Raw genomic sequence first — 22966 nt, 5'->3', positions numbered from 1 at the left:
ATATCGACGCTTGAAAGGCAATATCTAAGCAACAATCAGATTTTTTTGAGTAGAATGCTTTAAATGTTTTGATTTTAATATGAAAATTCATATCAATTCAACTTTTTATTGTATAAAGATATAGTCTAATGTTGTTAAAATTGTCCTAGACCTACAAAACCTAGATCAAATGACGCAGAAAAAATGGTGATTCAAAATATTTATATAATACATTTTCGGTATATTTGTCGCATAGATATGATTGCCTTTCAAGAGTCGAATATATTTTTTACGATTTTTTTCTTTTTAATGTAATTAAATGACGAGACGAGTATGCCGCCTGATAGTAAGCAATACCGCCAACTGATAAAGGGTTGTATACCACATTCCGGCGAAGTACATAGTTAACTTCCAGTGTTGTACTCCTACTACTCATCTTTAAATGACACATGTAATGCGTACGTGGTAAGCGTACGACTACCGGGAGGTCCTGGGTTCAAATCCCAGATCGGTCCAAAAAGAACTGTAACTGGGTTTTTCATCTTAAAAGTTACTCGGGCGCAGGTCGGAGTCAAGATAATTTATCGTAAGATATCCCTATACCTCGAAAAGGAAGTAAAGCCACTGCTCCTGCGCCTGAGTTCTCTTTCTTTTTCCAATTTTTTTGTTTAGCTGTTAATGATAATTTTGATAACCCCTCAAATTGTTTTTATTATCTTTGCCTGCATTGGTCAATTGTTCTTTTCTAATAGTTAACCTTATGTAAGGAGTTAAAAGTTTCTTTATCTTGTGTAAATAGTCTTACTTCGTTATCCAGAGATTGATTTAATTAGAAATGTAATAAAACAGAAGGATGGAATATAAATGCAAATGGTTTAATAATTATATTTTATTAGACGGTCAGCATTTCGCCTTGTACTAGTGCACACAATTGAATGTCCATTGAAATTAATGCCTTGGATTTTTATACCCGTCATTTAACAGTTGGACGTCAAGTCACGAACAATCAAGGGCGGACCATAAGCAATATTGATACTGCTGGTTGGCTCGAGTGATAGTTGCGGCATTTAACCTCCGTGGCTGGCTTTAACTTTGGCTTTGGCTTGGCCTTTGCTTGGCATGTACTTTGTTACAGTAATTTGAGTCTATGACGCATACATCGCTGACCTGGTGTGATCAGAGCTTTATAATTTTTAACGCCAAGCCAAAAGAATTTTAGAAGTATTTTTATTTAAAGATTCTTATGACATATAGTTAATAGAAACTTGTGAAACAGACCCTAAGAGATGAAATAAAACACATATTCACAGTATCAGTTTTATCCTTACGTCACCACAGTATAACACGTTACACGATGGAGCTTACTATACGATACATGAAATCTAAATTCAGACGCGGCCCTCCACTCGCATGCATTGTTCCAACATGTCCATCGAAAAATAACGAAAATATTGAGCAAAATTTCTTTAATATATACAAAAGAATATTAAAAAAACCTAATACCAAAAATATATATATTAAAACAAATTGTATTCGATTTAATTTTTTATGACATGTTAAAACAATGCACGAATCGATATCGATGGGGAACGACCGCCAGCGAAGAACAGGCAAGGTATGACCGTACACTTAAAATTATTATGGCCGTCTGTCATACATATTGTCATAATTTTCCATCCACCCCACACGTGAGAGAGAAGAAAACATTTGATAGAGTAAGCGATATCGATATTTAGAATCTATACGTGTAAAAAATATTACTGTAAATTTTAAAATAATTTACATATATATGTCATTTGGACCGTAATGACAACGTGCGCGTGATAAATGCACTCAAGTTCTGGACTCAATATGAAAGAACTTCGCAAGCGTGGCAGTGGCAGCGTGTCATTACATAATCGTCCTTACACCGATGCTAATAAGATACATTATGACAGACGTTTACGTTGATGGCTCAACATGACCCGTAAATACAATAGAAAAGTTACTGTAGGCTGGCAGGAATGAAACTTGTTCGAGGTTTTAAAGCAAATTCGGATTCCGCGCTACGGTTCTAATAATTACAAATAAAAAAAAATATTTTAAAAATCCTTGTAAACCCACCCACTCCAGGCATCACAACCTCCTATCTGATCACAGCTTCACTTACAATTTTTTACACTAACAATAATACCGGGCGCCGCAAACCTCCCTTACTTCCAAACGTTTGGAGGTCAAACATTCATATACAAGTTTCTGAAAACGTCTCGTTTCTGAGTACTAACACTGCGAAACACTAACTCCACTTTCGCTACAACTTAATAATTACTTCGAAAATAAATTGTCGATAACAAGAATTATCGACATTTTGCGTCATTTATCGATATTACAAAACTATAAACTAATTAAAATCATAGATATAAATCATAATAAACCCTGTTGGAACTTAACCATTGCATCTCTCGCAGTGTTGTTTCTCAGAAATTTACAAAAATATTGCAAAAATAATACAAGCCGACATTGCTCATTACGTACTATTGTTAACTAACCTAATGTATGGACATACGAAAGCTTATGGGCGTTGTACTTATTTATTCGTGTTTTACATAGTGATGGAAATTCATTATAAATATTATCTGGATCAAATAAAATATCTTCAGTTATTATAGTCGATATTTGTTACAAAAACTATATAATCGGTTATGAATCTTGGTTTAACTAAAAAAACTTCAGAATTTTTTTTTTGCTATTAATCGTTTTAAACATCTCAAATTTTCTCCATCACTTTTGTTTAATTAAATTTAATGAGAACATTTTTTTTTATTATTTTAATTGCAGCAAAATACCTATTTAAATAAGAAAATTTATGTCATAAATGAACCAAAGGATTTTTTTTTTATTATGTCAGATAATAATAAATTTCAATCACTCTGTATAATACAACTATGGCTACACATTTCAAACACATTTGCGAGATGGCAACACTTATCTTAATTCGGTTAACATGTACTTGCACTCGATTTTGTCCGATTAAAATACTATTAAAGTTAATTTGTTAGTTAAAACGGACACGCACTAACAGTCAAAGTATTGATACAAGATATTGGCACAAACCTATTTGGATTTATCATTCATGTATCAATATTGGAAGATTTCATTTTAATTCCATTTTATTTTTCTATTTTGATAGATTGATACGAATACGAATGATTGGAAGAATCGATTTTTTTAATTCGATATAAAACATACTTCGAGCTAAAATTCATAATGTTAAAATGTTTTTTCACTTAGTGTTTCGAGCCATATTTTTTTTCACAACCTAAAATACGTATTGTTTTATCACAAAATAATATAATATAAAAGATAATTGCTAATGCGTGTCCATATAAGTTAATAATAAATTTCAAACGTTTTTTGGAATGCATTGTGCCGTCAAATTCAAATTGGAAGCGAGAAAGGTTAGTACAAAAATAATAATGATCTTAATGTTACATACAATATTTATACAATGTCACACATTGCTTACTGTCCACACTTATATTTAATTGTGGCATTGTTTTGTAAACACAGACTTACAATAGACAATATTTAATTTTGTGTAACATTTTAAAAAAGTTACTACTCTAAGATTGGCCAGAGTTAAAACTATTTATGGTGTCCTTAAAAAAACTTAAATGCACTTCAAAAGCTATTTATTGTATATTTATAACAAATAAATAAAACATTTTTTTTATCGATTTTATACCTCAATTCGATCATTCGATATTTGAATTAGAATCGATTTTTTAAATCTTGTCTTACAGGACACCTGTGCCACAAAACAGCCACGTACACACATACATACAGACTAATGTACTTACAAAGTAGAATGACGTGTGCGCTTCATATATCGATACAAATGGTAAATGCATACAACGAGTTTCAAGCGAAGATGTCGGCGTCGCGTCGCGTGTATCGGAAATTACGGTCAAATTACTTTTATATATACATTTTTGATACTAATTGAGATAAAGTTTTTAAATTTTTAATCGAATACAACCTATAAGGGAGGCTGCTTGTGTGACATTTCTGGCAAAGTATAAGAGCGAACACTTATAGACACAATCATAAAGACTATTGTAGTGTGCGTGAAACAGATAAGTGTTTAAGATTTCTTTATGTGTGCGTACCGATATAATATGTGTATTGCATTTTATATATTATAGTTGCATTGAAAGTGACAGATTTTATAATACATGGCAATAAGCACTAGGAGTGTCCTTTCTAGATGATTTAAACAAGATTTTAAAATTATATTTTATGTTAAGGCATTCCATGATAAACCAAGTATCGACACTATCAAACTTATCGATAAATCAACCGAGCTAATATCGACATTCCCAACACGCGACGCCACCAACCACTACATTACAAGGAAGTGATAAAATCTCAGTAACATTACGTATATTCGTCGATAGTACGCGAGACAGTGGCTGACGAAATAAATTAAAATACTAAAGCAAGCACCGGTAGAGGTAGAAGACAGTTATAATACCGAATTAGTGAATCGTTTTGACAAGAGATACGTGGTCGAGACAACGACGCGCGACGGGGCCCGATGATTTACTAGCTTTCGGGAAATCAATAGAGCATTTTGAAATTCTATTTGTATAATGCATTCAACTGATCATGTAGTTTGAACAGGTATGGAATCATTTACGGTTATAAATGTTAATTGATTAAATGAAATACAGTTTATTGTAGAATGACGCGAAATATTTAAGTTTTGTATAAGTCCTAATTGATTTTAATCGATTTGAGATCGAAATTTAATCGATTTAAGATTTGTTGAGTTAGCAGCGCAATAAATAATTTCACAACTTATATAACTAATTGCTTACGTTACAAACACAATAATCAAAGGGCACCGACGCGCGGCAAAATAACTCTATAATCTATGGCAACACTGTATACGTACATCCATAACTTACGAGCGACTTAACCAATGACAAGATACACCTGATCACCCTATCGTACCGCGACACAACTTACACGTACTCTCACTGTACATACTTCTTGTTTACTCCGCAATCTGGAATAAGAATAATATAATTAATATAATTATTTATTATATATGCATTTTTATCGCCGACGGGGTAGGCAGAGGCGCAACTGGTGCACCCGCTTTTCGCTCTGCGTATTCCGTCGTATGACGATATTGGAAGCGAGCTTTTCGCCATACCAGATACAAATTCTCCGGGCTGATACTAAGTAGAAAAATCCAAACACTCAGCCCGACCCGAGGATCGAACCTGAAACCTCAGCACTACGTACCATATCTACAAATATTTTGCTATATGTGTTCGTATCCCTCAAAACTTATACCAACTGACCTGAAGCTCAACGCGTGGTGTGGAACTCCTTGATGCAGAGCGCGCAGGACCAGGAGCCCTCGGGCGGCGTGTCGAGCGGCGGCGCCAGGCAGTACATGTGGTAGCCGCGGTCGCAGTCGTCGCAGAACAGCAGCTGGTCCTGAAACAAACCAATGCGTCCAATATGTTGAGTATAAAACTACGTGTCGATATAATATAGCAAGCTTTAAACAATTGCAAAACCTTTTATTTTATTTGTTTAAAATTTTGTAGGTAAGTTTTATGATGGGATCAATAAATCAATCCTTCAAAAATTGATTTAGTAACAATTTGTCTTTGAATAAGCGATGTGTAAACCTCACATAATAATTATCATAGCAATATCGATATAAGTTTTCGATTTCTGAAAACCTATTTTCGCAACATTCTTAATTCATTCTATCCCCACGCTAGCCTCCCAAAAGGACCGGCCTTTGTACCGTAATTTCCCGCAGGAGAGATACAACATAATAGCACAATATATATCCTGCAATTATAACATACTCACAATAAATAATTATAATTTATCACATTCACCACCACATGTTATAACATAAGACGTTGTTATGTTCTGTCACTTCTTATTATGTTTTATCCTTTTTTGTCTGTTTTAAGTTTCTACTTATATATCTAAATAATGTTAATAACATATAATATTATTTTTGCCGCTGCACTAATATATAAATTTGCATGCTGTGGCCTCCTATAATTGAAAAGGCACGTCACATTGTTAATTGTACAAATGCTACGACATTGTATTTATTATATGCCGTGTATCCTCGGTCCTTAAATAAATAAATCACTGGTAGCCAATGCAGTGACGTCACATTACTCACATCGTTATCACTGGTGCCGCATACAGAACAGCATTTGCACTCGATGCACTGCCAACGGTACTTCCGCACGGAGACTATCATGTTCACCGTGAACTGCAGGCATGTAGGGTGACCTGAAAATTGGTATGACATGGGTATTCGTCCACAAAAGAGTTACTGTCGAATAAGTTCTAACACTAGGAAAATTTATTTATGTTTAAAATATTGAAAAATAGGTATCTAAATAAAGAATCAAATTTGGAATTTACGAGATTTTTTTTTCTATAATTTTATTTTTCCAAATCACAAGTTTTTAATAATGAAATCATGGTGTTAGAACTTTATCGACAATGTATATCAATTCACAAATTGCAAGGCACATATATTAAGCTTACCTTATAAAAAAAACACTTCATTACACTGTCACAACGTTCATAAGCATTTTTTTTTATTAAAAAAAAAAGGGAAAATATATGTGCCGAACAATAGTGAACGAAAATAAAAAAGAAAACTTATAAAACACCGTGTATAATGGCATATATTTATTCGATTTAAATTATCACGATTATTGTCGTAAGGAAGTGCACAAAGATTCACTATTCTTCAGCACAGAACGCAATGAAAAGACGATATTTTAGTCGATGCGATACACTTTTTAATGCTCATAAAACCACGGAATACAAGAAAAAATAACGATATTTTCAAAAACAATGTTCTCGGGCTTACACTAATATAAAATATACAATAGAATAAAATGTCAAACAAAAATATGTTTTTTTTTTTTATCTTTGGATGTTTTGCGTTTCTTATGCACTTCCCTACTATGTCGATAAATAAGATATCGATAAAGGTAACATGATTTGCACCTTATGTGAAGGCGTTAACATATTTTTTACATGGGTTTTGGAAATCGTAACGAACGATAAACATATATATACTTTTCAAGATTAACATCTACGAAGAAATATAACAACGTTTTTAATAAAATATTCAGTCATTAATAGATTTAAACATAAAATGAAGATTTTAGAATAATACTAAAATAGTATATCGTTCTTTACAAAATGCCTATACGTCATGTAAATTTTTATTACCGATATTGCCACGATAAACATCGGAAGTTACATAGATATTATCGATACATAAGGCACCGCAGATACGAATAAAGATCCATTAAAATACAATAAAATTTCCACAAATAATACAATTCGAAAATAACTAATATAATTATAAAATTATGATAAATCAATGTAACTAATACATAGGAACGAAACTAAAAGATATAATAGATACGATAGACGCCAATTATTGGACCCAAACAACTAAAGGGACCTAACTTTGGCTTTCTCATTTCCCTTATGTATCCAGATCACTTCAGGTCACCTAAAAACTAATTTTATTTAGTTGTGGTCCCTTATTACAATGAATAACATTAAAATTAAGTAATTTAAACGCCCCTATGTGCTGTTATTTATTCTTACAACAAATATGTGTATACTTATTGCGTTCATGGTAACTTATATCTACATATAACTACATTATATAGATGAAAATAGATTCTGAAAGCATTATAATCGATAAATCTTTATAAGTACAAAAAGGAACGTTTTTAAATTTAAGATATTATACTAATAAAATTGATTTTAACGAAAATTTACTATTATTGAAAATTTTAAATTATATTTTCCTTGCACAAATTCATTTCCTTTAGAAGATAATTAATCAAGTGACAATAGTCATTATTATATTGAATAATTGTAAAATGTTGGTAAATATTATAACTCACTTGCGGATGGACCAACACCTCAGTCCGTCTCGTGACCATGAAGGTTGCAGTCTTCGAATCGTCGGGAAAAAAAATATATAAATAACCGCAATAAAATCCGTTACAATTAAACTTTTCTCTTACACTGAACGTAGTTTTAAAACTTGCAAATATAGATATACAATTAAAGAAGAAATTCCGAAACCACATTTAAAATTCATGACAAATATCAATGCTTTCAGAATCCGTTCAAAAATCTAAACCATATCGAATATGTGTGTAACGTACAATATTATGATTTTTCTATAATATACACAATACAATATGTATATATTTGACTACATCATCTAATCTAGATATATAGACATCGATACTGATTATATAATATAGGAATGATAGAATCTCAACAACGAAATATTTTGTGTACAACGAAAACACTCCTAGTATGTACTCTTTGGATTAGTGTACTTGTCTATAGCAATAAAAACACTACAAAATATTCAATATATATAAATATTTAAAGGGCATTTATATAAGCTTTGGATTTGGCATATCGATAGATCACAAGACGTTAAAACTTGTAAATAACAAATTTAAACAATTCGAATAGGCTTCGCCTACTTTCTGCAATCGATAAAAGCAAATATTATGCGTAGGCGCATGATATATTTGTAAATAACTATAATTCATTCAATTGTAAATATATTTAAATAAAGAAATAATATTTTTATAACTGATATATTTATTAAATTAATCTAAAGACAACAAGACATGTCGATTATTTCTTGTTCCTATATTTTTTGATCGAATTGATTATTCGATATTATTTTATTCAGTAAAATTACGATATGACGTACAAATTTTTCCACATGCATGGACACGGACGATTTTAATCGAATAGTCGCATACTCACATATTTATCGATATGTACAATCTTTAGGAACACTCGTACTTCATTCATACTTTTTCTAATCACGAGTCAACTTCTTATCGATACGATTCGATTCGAGTTTTTATCGATTCTTATGACAGTTACATCAAAAAGGATGACGATATCTTACTAAGTATTACGGTCAACATGTTGAATCCTATTTTATTACCTCTTATAGACCAGTAGATGGAGATCTATGTGTTATGATGCGCGTGCGCTTATCTAATGACTTTATATTTGGCGATGCGTGACTAGACAAGCATGGTATAGAATGACACCTGGTATGAAAAATGGAAGTGACTGCTTTTAGGTATCCTGAGGGGTAATCATTATAAACAAGCGGCAATATTTAAACTTACGTTACTATTAGTTAATAAGCTCTGTTTTTAATATTGTTTGTAGCAAAAAAAGTATCGAATTAGCGCGCACGGGCGATTTATTAGCGGTTAACGTGCGCTTCTACTTTTACAGTGACTTTCGTTAGTAAGCCTAAAATAAGACTTAACAATGGAAAAAATAACGTACTATGTTAAGCAATAACGACAATGAAAATGATTTATATTTGAGCAATAAAGCAGTATTTTAATCAAACTTTATTAAATGATCCTGGATTGGACTATGGTGTGATATTCCCTATGCGACACGTTATTTTGACAGCACATAACTCCTTGCATTTATGATATTAAAAAATTGGCATTGGAATACCATTCCACGCTAACTCCATGACACGTAACACGGCAGTGTTCAGAGTGAACACTATCATAGACAATAAGGCCCCTGATATATTTCGAGCATGCGGTGCACATGAGCGCCTCGGCTATACAGAAAACGCACGTGTACGCACAGTGCAGAACAAACCTCGAACTGAACCTCGGGTGACTTTAAGAATCATTTAAGCGCTCCAAATGAAGTGTCAATGAAAGTTGACTTTGGACACACTTTGCAGGCTCACTATTAGAAGGTCCTACAATATTGTTTTTACACATAAATGAAATTTTTTTGTAACTTTTCTAACACCCCGAAAGATAAATAAATGGGGAATCATTAATTATTGTGTATTCAAATTTTTCCCAACATAAAAATTTGCATCTAATTTTTCCAATATAAGTAAAAATAAACATAGGACCTTGTAATAGTGAGCCAGGGAAATGTAGAGTCCAACGTTGTATGTCCATTATAGGATATATGAATGGATAAATATGACACATCCCACAGCGATATGTAATATAAGGCACATAATAAACCCTTACGTTTAACACAATTGCAACTGGCTAATAATAGAATCGATTTAAAAAGAAACAATGGCAACACCAACATCGATAATAATATTTAAACAATTGTAAAGACATTCAGATTTTTTTTAAATAATTTGATCCCCATTATGGTGGATAGATACAAGTTAAAATAGTTTATTTGATATAAAATAACTTTTTTAAAACGTGTTACTATTTTTTAAGATCAACATTTTCATTGCGTAACGTCATCGCGACTTCAATGAGTTCAAGTTAAACGATAAAAAAATCATATTTCACGCAACTCCTACACCACAAAATGCCCTTAAAAACTCGATATACCTATTCTATACTAAAATACCTAACGATTACTAACAATAAACAAACGATATTATTATGTAAATAAAACTTAATTTTGGAATGTTATAACATAATTAATAATAACTGTTCGTCAACTAATCGTAAATATGTCAATTTAACATAAACCTCTTTGGTAAGGAAGCAACAAAAACACAATAATCACAGTGTGATATTCTCTTTTTTTTGTGACCGGCAACCCCGCCGACGTGTTTTGGTAGAATTTTTAAGTCACTGGTCACACCGATGATTTTAAAAGGCAATTAGTATAGCATACTAAAAAGCAAAGGAAACGTTATTTAATGAAATAATTTGAAACCTACTTTTTTAATCAGCGAATTAACCAGGTAACGCGTAAAAAGCTATGCAACGGCAGGACAGCGACTTAAAAAAATCTACTTGTACAGTGCGTCATCGTAATTAGGACTCTGACGGGAGGAAGGCGGCGACACCGGATATCCGTAATCATCGCTCAGCAGCTTAGTCTGTGACGCGAACGTGTCAAAATCGTCAGCGGAGTACGACATGGAAGTTGTGATCTCGACCACGCCGTTCATTTTGACGCTCTCTCGGAGATGTCGGTGCCGCTCGCACACCCTGTTCTCTATGTGGTAGCAGGTTCGAGTCCCGTTCCTGGGCCGGCCGCGGCGCTTACCTGATCGTCCGCAGTCCGAACAGCTGACAAGCTCTTCGGGCGTGCCGGTCTTTTTGTTCTCGCGGTCGTCGCCGAGACAGAAGTCGCAGTAGGGGGAGGGGGACGCCTGGAATTAATATTTTGAGAGTTACAACTGTATGTGAAAATAATTTGAATATAAAACTTGTGCCAAAAATTATATACTTTAAATATGATTTTTATTGTAATTATTGGGTGGGATTACCATGATAAATATAAAAGAGAAACTACGCTATCAAAATATCAGTTTAGCATCAATTCAAGTTTTGCAAGTGTGCTTTAATCTTTTAATTCTGTATACAAATTGCTTTTAAAAATATTGGCAAGCTGATGGAATTGAAATGAATAAATAGTGCACCTTAGTTTCAGGTTCCTTGAGATCAGGCATCGTGCTGGCGCTGGGCTGCGGCTGGTGCGGCGGGTGCGGCACGAGCGGCGCGTGCGGCGGGTGCGGCGGCACGAGCGGCGCGTGCGGCGGCGGCACGAGCGGCGCGTGCGGCACGAGCGGCGCGGCGGGCGGCGCGGGCGCGGCGGGCAGCACGGAGTCGGAGCTCGACGTGTCGGCGGAGGCGGGGCGCGGCGGCGGCGGCGAGCGGCGCGCGCCCGGCGGCCCCACGCCTGCGCAAAACGCACGTTACACGACCCTCTAACCGACCACCCACACTTCATCACACACGTTGCGTACCTGTGCACCGTTGCAGTACCACTAGAGGCAGCTCTAGAACATCAAAACAAAAACAAAACATTGCTATAGCTTTTACTACAGGTGAGCTAACATAAATGCATGAGTGCACATGGTTCGTTGATGTTGTGTATTAAATGAATGTTTAGGCATGTTAAATTAAATATTATGTGCAAATTATGCATTTTTGTTAAGATGATACCAATTCATGACATGAAAATGTTGGCCGTCTATGTGGTTAACAATGCTTTTGTGAGATAAGTAAAGCTCAGTAACAATAAGAGAAATACAATTAGGAACTCAATATGTTCATTGAGAAACCATTGTCAACCACTTAGCAGACCTATTAATTATGAAAATATGATTGTCAATAATTGGGGTTAAGTAGAAAAATAAATATTGATAATAATGGAGTGATATTAGCTTTGATGAAATTAGAAGAAAGTGATAAAAAATATCTACAAAATTAGACAAATTTAATTTAGCTAAAAAATTAAAAACATGTGAGTATGAATTGTCGACCGTCAGGAATATGACTTAAGGTTGAATTCTAAGCTTAGCAACTTTAGTTCTACATACATAAGAATATCAAGAAAACAATATCGGTCTATTTTACTCGCAGACAGTTCACACTCACACCAGAATCTATTAATAAAATTTTACGAAACTAACCTGCTCCAACAGCCGGGTTGTTCAGAAATGTCACGTAGCTATCCTGATATTCGGTGGCGGGCTGCGCGTGCTGCGCGTGCTGTGCGTGCTGCGCGTGCTGCGCGTGCGCAGGCGTCGCGTGCGGCGAGTCGCGGGAGTCGCCGTCACTGCCCGCCGCGCCAGGCGGTGCGCCCGCGCCCGCCGGCGGGTCCTTGTGCGTGTGCGTGAAGTGGTACGTCAAACCCGGTCGAGTCTTGTACTTCGCGCCGCACACTACGCACACACATTAACGGGTTATGTTATATACGTAATGCTGATTAATTGTATGTCGTATTGAAGTGGTTGGATAAGTATCATTGTGGAATAATAATCGAAAACATATCCAAGCAACATTACTAGATTTTTGAAAATTCCAGATGTCTCTAATGACGAATTATAAAAAGTAAAAATCTCCAATCACTTCAATACGACACAATATATGCCACAACATTACTTACCGCGCGTGATGCCTCCGTCCGCGTAACACTACTTTATCATTTATCACTACAGGGGTACGTTGGGGCCCGCGTCATCCGAACAGAATATAGGAGGCACCACGACGGTAAGCGACGCACAGTAAGCAGCCTTCCAATAATTATCCGTCATCAATCAATACCGTTGTGAACCGATGTTGTATAAGAATGCTATGAAAAAAAAAAAAGAAAAACTTCATTTTTTTAATTTAGAGCAACAAATTAACGTATTTTTTGTAATTTTCAAAGAAATTATGACTTTAATCTTGGTATTTAAAGTTTAAAATTGCAAATAGCGTTCTTATACAAGTTTTGTTGGAAAGCCGGCCCGTCGTGATAACATCTATGTTCAGTTCGTGAGGACGCAGGCACCCGCGGGGCGCGTTTGATTGATGACTTCAAATCAGTGGATCCGCCCGCCGGGGGGCAACGCGCAAATACAAACATCCGACAATAGATCACACTGGTGATTTTACTCGATAATCGTAAATTAATTTTAATATTTTATGACACATTTATCATATAATTCCGGTACAAATATCTTAAATAACAATTTACATAATAATGATCTATAAAAAAAAAAACTTTTCCTACAACATAAAATAAACACACCCTATACACAACAAAAAAACAACAGCATGTATAGTCAAGTCGAGCAAAACCACCAGCGAACCAAACAGATCCGCAACTTGGAGTCGCAATCACACAATGAAATAAAATTTACATTGGATAGTTTTATTTCTTATTCAACATAAATATTTCTTGTATAAATTCATAACAATCTTTGGGTGATAAATGTACATGGACGTGCAAAAAATTCAAGTTTCGATCGTATAGGAAAAGGAAACCGTTATACCGGATGTGGCGTCATATTTTTTGCACGACAATGTAGATTGGCTCTAAGAATAACATCGAATCACCTAATACTTCACCACTCGTTTGCACATACATCAAAATTATACGTAAATACTAAAATTTCGATGCCAATGAATAAGGGCGGGACTTAATTATAATTAATAGGGTAGGTTTGCTATGTTTCATTTAGTTTATTATTTTAATGTAAGAGAATATTATGAAAAAGTAATTCTTCTGTAAAATCAGCATAAAATTGGTTGAAAAATAAAGCAGTTATTCATATTTGATATATTGTTGTGAACAAAAGTTGAGGCGTGGTGGGGTTATCGCGCTGTCCTTTTCTCACTCACGCAGGGTTATGCCCGGTGGCACTTGATGACGTCACATTTCACTATTACTGTAATTTGACAGTTTCCCTTTCCGCCAAATTTCAAAGCTCTACAACTTATTTATTATGGCGTGGATTTTTAAAATTCTTTTTCAGATTAATTTTGGATGAAATACATTTTTGATAAATGTGTTTAAAAAAAAGTCAACTACCCTATTCTCATAGATCAGTGACCATAGACAAGATGCCCGTTTACAATCGTTAAAGTTATTAGAAAAGAACAAAAAATATAATAATGAGATGTCCTGGTTACTTATCAATAGGATATCTCATTCCCTTACATTTTTTTAAGGAAGCCATCTTGCCTACTGTCCCAGATCAAAACTATTTCAACTTGGCTCCATTGGAAACAAAATTACGTCATAATGCAGCAACAAATATCCACCGTACTTGTAACATATTTCTTGTTTTTTTTTTTTACATATTGCCAAATCCCTAATTTCGATATAATCAAAAGGCCTTTAGGTTAAAGTCCCGCCCCTAACACCGACAACCGTAGGGTTGTCACAGTATGCAATAAAATAAAAAGTTAAAATAATTATTGAAATAAATAATTGTGATGAAATCGAACGCGCAATGACTAAAATTTCACTATTAATACTGTAAAATTTTGATATGTTCTCCGAAACTAAATTCATTTGCGAATCGCGGCCAAGACAAATCTATACTGAACTTAAATTAAACTATAATTTTACTTTTACGTTAACTATTACGTTTTGGGTAAAATGAAATTTAATATATTGAAATTAAAGTTCATAATATTACCATTTTTTTTTAAATTAGTATGCGGTTTAAATCTTTGCAAGCAAACTTTTTTTAAATTATTTGAAAATTTTTATACAGTAGGTTGTCACACTGTCTTTCTTGGACCTTATCGATCTCAATTGCTTTAAATGGAAGACTGAACAAAACATCGTTCAAGGCACATATAGGCGAGATATCCAAAATCCTTCACAACACTGTATACTAAAGAAACAGTATGACAAGTAAACCATCATATTGCCTCATTTAACAACCCTGCTTTTATAATGCTTTGAAATATTTTTTATTACGAAATATGTTTGTAAATTATGTTATAAAATATTCAATACTTATACAAACAGGAAGATCAAAAGTATAGAAAAAAAAAATTAAAAAAGATTATGCAATTATAATGAGTTGGGTTTTTAATTTATTCTCAGATCGCCTCTGACCCGTCACTGCTCACATTTTAAGGATCAGTTTTTTTTTTCAGATTATTTGGCATTTTGGCACATACACACCGTGCAAAACTTTAGTCATTGTCGGGAAGAAAAAAAATTCAATCGCCTAAAAAAAGAAAATGAAAATAAATAAACTATCACAGACACATGAGTCATAAACATTCAAAACCAATCAGTGCTAAACAATTAATTCATCAATCGTTTATAATATTGTGAATAATTTCATTACTTCATAAGATCCCGTTATAGAATAAAAATGATTGTGATATGGCGCTGCGATCGATCAGACGGCGGCCATCTTGAAAATCATACACAATTTAAAAAAAAAGACAAAATTTACTCAACTTTCTTATAAAAAGACCCAGATATTTTATACTATTAGGTTCAAAATCGATCGCAGCGCCACAACCTTGACTAAGGTAATATTGATTATCTTCAATCGGCCAATGAAACGTCACTATAACATAATCACTCTGCTAAGGCCCAACACGTTTACATAAAACCGATCTATTCCGACGTCAGCTTACATTTTGTACACACTTTATCCAATTCTAAATGTATTTGCAATTAATATTCATTAATAAGACACCGTTACCATACTGTCGTTTTTGACATTGCGCCAACGTTTCATGGTGCAGAGGCTGTGCGTTTCATATTACTTTTTCCGATATAAAAAAAACATTTTTTTTTGTAACAATTTCCAAGGAGTTTTAACGTCTTACCAAGCCAGTAAGACTAAATCTGAGTGATTCACTATGCCATATTAAAAAAGAAGTAATAAAGGCAAAGTATTCAAGTTTTTGAAGGGTTTATAACAACACACAGACCTCTGCACCCGACAACCGAAAAGAACCAATATCATCCGTCCAATAAAATGTAATAACTACCTTACAAACAACACAACTACACTTCCATACGACACAATAACGTGGCAGTGAAATACTTCACTTCAATTGGTGTTCTATTTATTTGTAAAACGTTTACTGTAATTGACCGCAGCCTGGAACCAAGGGCGGATCGTTCCGAGGGTGCATCGTTGCCGCGAGGCAAACTTAGGCGGCATTCGAAACTAGGTGGGGGCAGTCACAAAAATTTGAAGTAATATTTATGCGTAAGGCGGTAAGGTTGCTTTTTTAATGTTGATCCGCCCCTATAAACATATCGCGCCTGTTCCCTCACACGTACATCCAATAAGAGTGAAAAGGATAGATAGTGCTAAGTTAAAATATACCAGTGAAGAAGACAACGATACGAAAAAACGACAGGATACAAAACTTTGCCTTAACGTTAATAAATCAATCTAAATGCATGATTAAATTTTCGAAATATATATTTTTTTAAATAATGCGATCTAGACATTCTTTCACTGGATCGTGTTTCGTAGAAAAATTTGTATTAATGTTATTACAGTTGGGTTTAAACGGTAACGGTATGATAATGAATGTCAATTGGACCCTTACTTGTATTTTAGAAACCCAATGTAATAGTTACATATTGTGACCGACTAACGACTGCTAGGAAAATAAACAAATTTACAACCTGCAAAAGCAAGACCTCACTGTCCACAGCCTTTTTACGTTGCTACTAGACCAAAAGGACGTTTTTTTTTATATAATATCGAAAATTTCATTTTCCTCGCCCGCTAACGTCACTCAAAGTTTTAATTCGAATACCAATAAACAAATAATTATATTGCGCTCATCCCTCTGGCAGGCATTAGATGACACTGATCAGTATGTAAGGTTATATTATTTGTAAAATAATAAAAAAAATAACGAAACATCCTACGAAACACGATCCATTCGTTCCAAATCATTCATCTAATTCCCCTAACATTTTTTATGCAGCAAATCTTAATCCCGTCACATCATCAGAGATTCACTTACAGACTAATTCTATTCACACAATACATACACAACAATTAAAAGGCATATTTGCGACTCTTTACTTATACTCAGCCGCTGTTGTGTGCCAATTGTTATGGAAGAAAGGTTGCCTTACTGATTATTTTGTATATAACGTGATTTAGCAAAAATATCTGCATTTTCTTTGTTACGTAAGTCAAAATTGACAATTCCGTATGACTTTGATTACGAAGGGAAATGTTTTTGAAGGATTTTTAAATACCATATTTTTAACGATTTTCTATGTGCAACTGAATCAAATCAATTACTAATTCAATTATTCTAATTGCAGTTTCGTTTTAGCTTTCAAATAGAGCTTCTTTTCATACTATTGTATTATGGAAAGATATCTTAAAGATATAAAATCTTTTGTGGCACTTCATATTTTGTTTTAAGGACACACTTGCAAAGAAATCCATAAGTAAATAGCCTGAAAAAATCAGAATAATTTCTAACGTTTGAGAGGTGTTGTTGATACTTTATACTATAAAACTTGACTACATATTCATTGATTATACATCTAGCTGCCAAATTGTCTTAACAAATTGAGGAAAATGAACTCTATTACAATAATCAAATAGAACCATAATGGGTTTTTAAATCATTTTATATCACTTGCAATTGACATACCTCTGAATCGATATCCAATTCCGATTTCAACTCGATTAAATATTCAGATCTCTTTTATAATATCCATGCTAGCCAAACAGCAAGATGCTATGGTGCATAACTATCTGCGTTCTATAATAATCTTTATATTTTTGTACATAAGTTTCAAATCCGCGTACGGCACACAACAGCGGCTGTTTCCCACAAACTATCTTATTGCTGGCCTGTACCGCCCACGTCCGCTCTACCGGGCGGCACTCTACGGAACTATGCTTATTCAGTGATATTTATTTTAATTCACTAATATTACGCGGTGTGGACGGACGAGAACTTGTATTATGCGAATTTATGATTGTAATTTTTTTTTCTAATCGATTTTTTATCGCTATAATCGATTTGATTCAATACAATCGAGTCAATTTTTTGAAGTTTTATTACCGTATTATTTAGCCAATAGTAAAGTGAATTGCGATATCTCATGCCAAATTTCAAAATAAATAAGTAACCATACTCAAAACGCATTATTCGATATTTTTATTATTTCAAATTCTCATCCATTCACAACCAATATAAATGTATATAATAAAATTATCTACGAAAGCCCAGGTCCTTCTATTTTATATTGTTGAGCAAATTCATGATATAATGGAGAGGTATGTCTCAGACAGCCCTTTAATTTGATTCCGTTACTAAAAACTACAGCAATGTTAGGAAACTCTGTGGACAAGATATAAAAACTATTTTTCATTCAGTAATACCCATCGACTCATAGAAACAAATACAGTTAGCAGTGAATATCACAAATTGCCTTTGGAAAGAGGGAGATAATTAGTTAGCTTTACCCTCGTAATAGTCTCCTTCACTCATATGTGAATTTTGTTGCTAAATACCACTTCATTTCTATAGATGTTATGTTTATATGAAACAAAATTAAATGAAATTTTTTGGACCTGTAAAATGTTATACATTATTTAGATTCCATCAATATAAACTTTACCACAAGTTCGGAAAGCAGTTCTCACCAGAGAAGAACGAGCAAGAAACTTTAGTCTTTCTCTTTTCAAATAAGTTTAGGGTATAAACTACAATGCATGGCCATATACTGACAATGCCTTAAAGAAAATAAATAATGTTTGAAGTATCAAATTATGTCTAGTATCAAGTAGACCACTCCAACAACCGAATTTCAATAAAATCTCGCCCACAGCGCTTCCACTTATTATACCTGAACTATTTCTCTATATTGCACTCATGGGAATGTCGGCTACAACTATAAAAATGCTCGTTACAAACAGTTTTCGGCTTCGCGAAGCTCCAGATATGGTCCTAGACGTATTTTCAACAAGAGTTTTAGTATAAAATATTTGTGGTTTCAGGTGACCGTAATTTCAATACATACAGTTTGATATGGCCTGGTGTGGACATTGACTTGGGCTGATGTAACCGAGTTTCATGGCTCCATTGAAATAACATTCTAAATTAGACCTTATAGAATACAAGATAGTCACCTTTTTGATTTGCAGGTAATTTTATCTCAGATATCTATAACAACGAATGAATGTAATGTAAAGCAACATAATATTTTAAAATCTTCAATGGAGCACGCAAGGGCTTAGTAACAAGTATTGCATGACCTAACTTCAAAATATCTCGTTAATTTCTAAAAAAAGTAACCAAGATTCGAGAATCTCCAGTTTAAGCCTGTTCTCACACCAGCTATATCAAACACGATCGTGGTGGCCTGTGGACCTGAGCTAAGGCACTGGCCGCTAGTGCCGCCTGCGCGTTGACTTACGTTCGCAGCCGTACGGCTTCTCGGCGTCGCCCGGCACCTCGTACGGCAGCGTGCCCTGCCCGGCGCGCTTGCGGCCGCGACCCTGGGGACAGTCGGGAGTTGGTAACCAAAGGAATGAAAAAAAAGTGTAAACCTTAAAATTCTTAAAACAATATACTTTTATATTATTATTTAAATTTTGATGGAATAAAAATAACCTTGAACTGAATGATGGACAAATAATTTTTAAGGAACACAGGTCCTTACCTGCTGCCTACTGCCCTTGCAGGACTACGAATTTCACACATCAAAAAGGTACTTGTTACTACTTATTTATAATTCTACCAACTTTTGCTTGAGTTTAAGTCCTTTTTAAGCTTTCAGGGAAAATTAATGAAGCTATTAGTGAAAAACTAACTAAACTCTTCAGCCTTATAAATAGAACAGATTAAGTTGTGGATAATACAGTACTCACAGCGCGTCCGCGCTTCGCGGGCGTGTCGTCCGGCTGCGACTTGCGCGTGCGGCCGCCGCGCGAGCCGGGCCCGGTGGGCGTCGCGCCGCCGCGCCGCTTGCGCCGGTTCGCGTACGTGTCGTCGTAATAGTCCTCGTCCGACTCCGCTTCCGGCTCCTCGCCTGTTTCCATCTCCTCCATTGCTAGCTCGTCGTAGAACCATTCCTGTCATAATAAATTCAAGTCAAAAAAGGAATATAATTAATTAATCTTATGAAGGCAGATAACTTGACGGCCCACCAGATGATAAGTGATTACCAATGCCTATTGCCAATGGGAATGCCAGAGGCACTGAGAACCTGTTCCCTACAGCAGAGATAATTTGAACATTTTGCATGACAATTGTAGCATCAAAAGAGTATTTACAAAATTACCCGGTTTCCACAATAAACATTTTGGTTTGATCAACAAACTATAGGAGTAGATAATTAATTATATTGGTCGTTATCTGTTCTGAATAAATATCGTCACTGAAAAAAATGTGACGTAATAGTTTTTTTTTCATGAGTATGTTTTACTTTATTTGGATTTTTTCAGTTCAAGTCGAAGTTACACGCCGCTCGCTAATAAAACAGCATCACAACTTCTTCTATATATACAATCTTTACCTTGGGATCATCCTTAGCAGCAGTCTGAGATCCGTCTCTGCTGTCATCACCTGCGAGGCCATCTCCAGGCACGCCAGAGCTGTTCTCCCCGTCAGCGGCGCTGTCGGCCGCGTCCGCCGCCCCGCACCAGCCCCACCGCGTCGACGACATCGTCAGATACTGACGTCGGGCTTTGCGCCATCTTCCAATAAGCATATTAAAACATTGTCTTCTCTCAACTTTATATCCAGAGTGTAATCAAATCATGATGGTCATGGTTTCCTTCGATAATAATAAAAAATGGTAATTTTCATAAATGGTTTTTACTTATATTTTGTTCAATTTTATAAATTGATGGTGGTAGCATAATTGTATTTGTTTGGATAGCAACCACTATACACAAACATGGTGGCCCACATAGGTGTCCCATTCTGAGATCGGCCTGTGTATATTTGGTTTCAAAAATTCTGGCATGTTGGTCAGATGGCAAGATCTGACCTGATCAATATATCATCAGGCAACTACCAGATAAGTAAGAGAAAGAGATACCTGGACCCTAATCCGGTTTCCATCAGGTGTAGTGGGGTCAATTTATTGTCCCCATGTAAAAAAAACTAAGATAAACATCCTTTTTTTATCTCAAAGTAGAAATAGAATCCACAAACTTCTGCTTCATAACACTCCTTTGCATAGGCATACCAACCCTCCCTAGAAATGTCTTTGGGCACTCTAGAAAAAGCCTAATACTCACAAGTACCCCACATGGTGCGAGCCTATCATTTAAATCTGCAGATTTTTTTTATTCCTGCCAGTGCTATCCAATCTAGAGAAAATCCTTAGATACACCAATGCTGAAAAGTCAGATAAAATATTGAAAAAGCAATCACCTCTGTGCAGGATATGAATAGACTTGTCCCTCTCTCTGGCCAGGCATGCGCTGTCTTCTGGTCATAAATAAATTGCAGTGGCTTTGTGCAACACCTACAACAACATCATTTCATCAAATATTTACAACATGGACAATATTTTATTGAGAGATATTATTTAATTTAAATAACTATTACCAGGCCATTTTAGCCACTTCTTTATTAAAGGTACATCAATTATCGAAAGTTGTATGTCCATAATTTTTTGTAGTCCCCTCCTTTTCTGTACATTTTAATGGCAATATTTTCGACATATTATTATTACTATTATATTATTAGAACTACTAAAACTATAAACACAAAAACCTTTGCCATATTTTGGAAAAATAAAGTAAACAAATATCCACCCAGTTTTTAACGTTTATTGTTTGGTGTAAAAGACAGATATGACCAAACACAATTTGAATAAGTTTACACAAACAGTTTTTCTTTTTCATTAATAAACACATATTTGCCTGGCACGGAAATTATTGAAACCTGCAACGCAACGTGCATGTTTGTTTGATTATCATTAGCTATGGACGTAAAATTAAGCCATTTCCAGACGCAAAAAAGGTTACAGGCTTATCGATTATGTTCTACATATATATTCTATGGTGATACTCGTGCATATCAAACACATAACTATGGGCGTAGAAAAGGATGCAAATACACTTTACTTTAGCGCAAGCAAGATAACGAGAGACGCCCGAACGTTCCTTCTTCAAAATAAGTACCTAAATGATAAAATTTATGGATATTCTTGAAGAGTCTACGGAATTATGAACTTATTTATTTCCCATTGTACGAGTGAATGAAAACGCTATGTGCGTAGGGAGGTAGCTTACCGGTCTGTGTGTCAATGAACGGCATACGCATTCTTCTTTCGGCGCATAATCGCGAATTGAAAGTCGACGAGTTCTCAATAATTTCTTTGTAACTTGGATCATTGAGGAAACTGCAAAAACGAATCAAAATAAACACACATTCCACTCAACACAACACTTTCTGTATTCGAATGAATATTTATACAACTGCTAAAATAAGGGTAAAAATCTAACTTTACGTGTATTTACAACAAAATACCTTTCAATTTTCGCTAAATTAGGAGGATTTGCTATCTGGATCTCGGCGGCCGCCATTTTACTAGCAGACGCTAATTTGATGACGTCCAGACATGAAGTAGACTTCCGGAAAATGTTGCCAAGTAATGAAAAAGTAAGCACATTATGTTGATAGGTAAATCAATCAGAGGACAAAAA

General features: G+C 34.7%; 1 protein-coding gene across 3 annotated transcripts; it reads right to left on the bottom strand.

The window, feature by feature from the left end:
* Positions 1–1282: 1282 nt before the first annotated feature.
* On the bottom strand, positions 1283–22886 carry LOC115442980 (zinc finger protein ubi-d4 B). Of its 3 annotated transcripts, XM_037442795.1 has the most exons (13): positions 22791–22886; positions 22553–22662; positions 21687–21780; positions 20821–21001; positions 20174–20377; positions 19720–19801; positions 12476–12727; positions 11807–11839; positions 11480–11739; positions 11104–11209; positions 6185–6297; positions 5331–5469; positions 1283–5029 (listed from the first exon to the last, which is right to left on the bottom strand). In XM_037442795.1, the coding sequence occupies exons 1-12, from the start codon at positions 22844–22846 to the stop codon at positions 5338–5340; spliced, it is 1623 nt and encodes a 540-aa protein (XP_037298692.1). In that variant the 5' UTR covers positions 22847–22886; the 3' UTR covers positions 1283–5029; positions 5331–5337. The 3 variants fall into 3 exon arrangements, with proteins under 3 accessions (XP_037298692.1, XP_037298686.1, XP_037298696.1); XM_037442789.1 differs by lacking the exons at positions 1283–5029; positions 5331–5469; positions 6185–6297 and having other exon boundaries at positions 6796–11209; XM_037442799.1 differs by lacking the exons at positions 1283–5029; positions 5331–5469; positions 6185–6297; positions 11807–11839 and having other exon boundaries at positions 6796–11209.
* Positions 22887–22966: the final 80 nt, after the last annotated feature.

This window comes from Manduca sexta, chromosome 4, assembly GCF_014839805.1.
Source record: "Manduca sexta isolate Smith_Timp_Sample1 chromosome 4, JHU_Msex_v1.0, whole genome shotgun sequence".
NCBI classification, from domain to species: domain Eukaryota; kingdom Metazoa; phylum Arthropoda; class Insecta; order Lepidoptera; family Sphingidae; genus Manduca; species Manduca sexta.
This window is presented reverse-complemented; position numbering and strand designations above follow the sequence as displayed.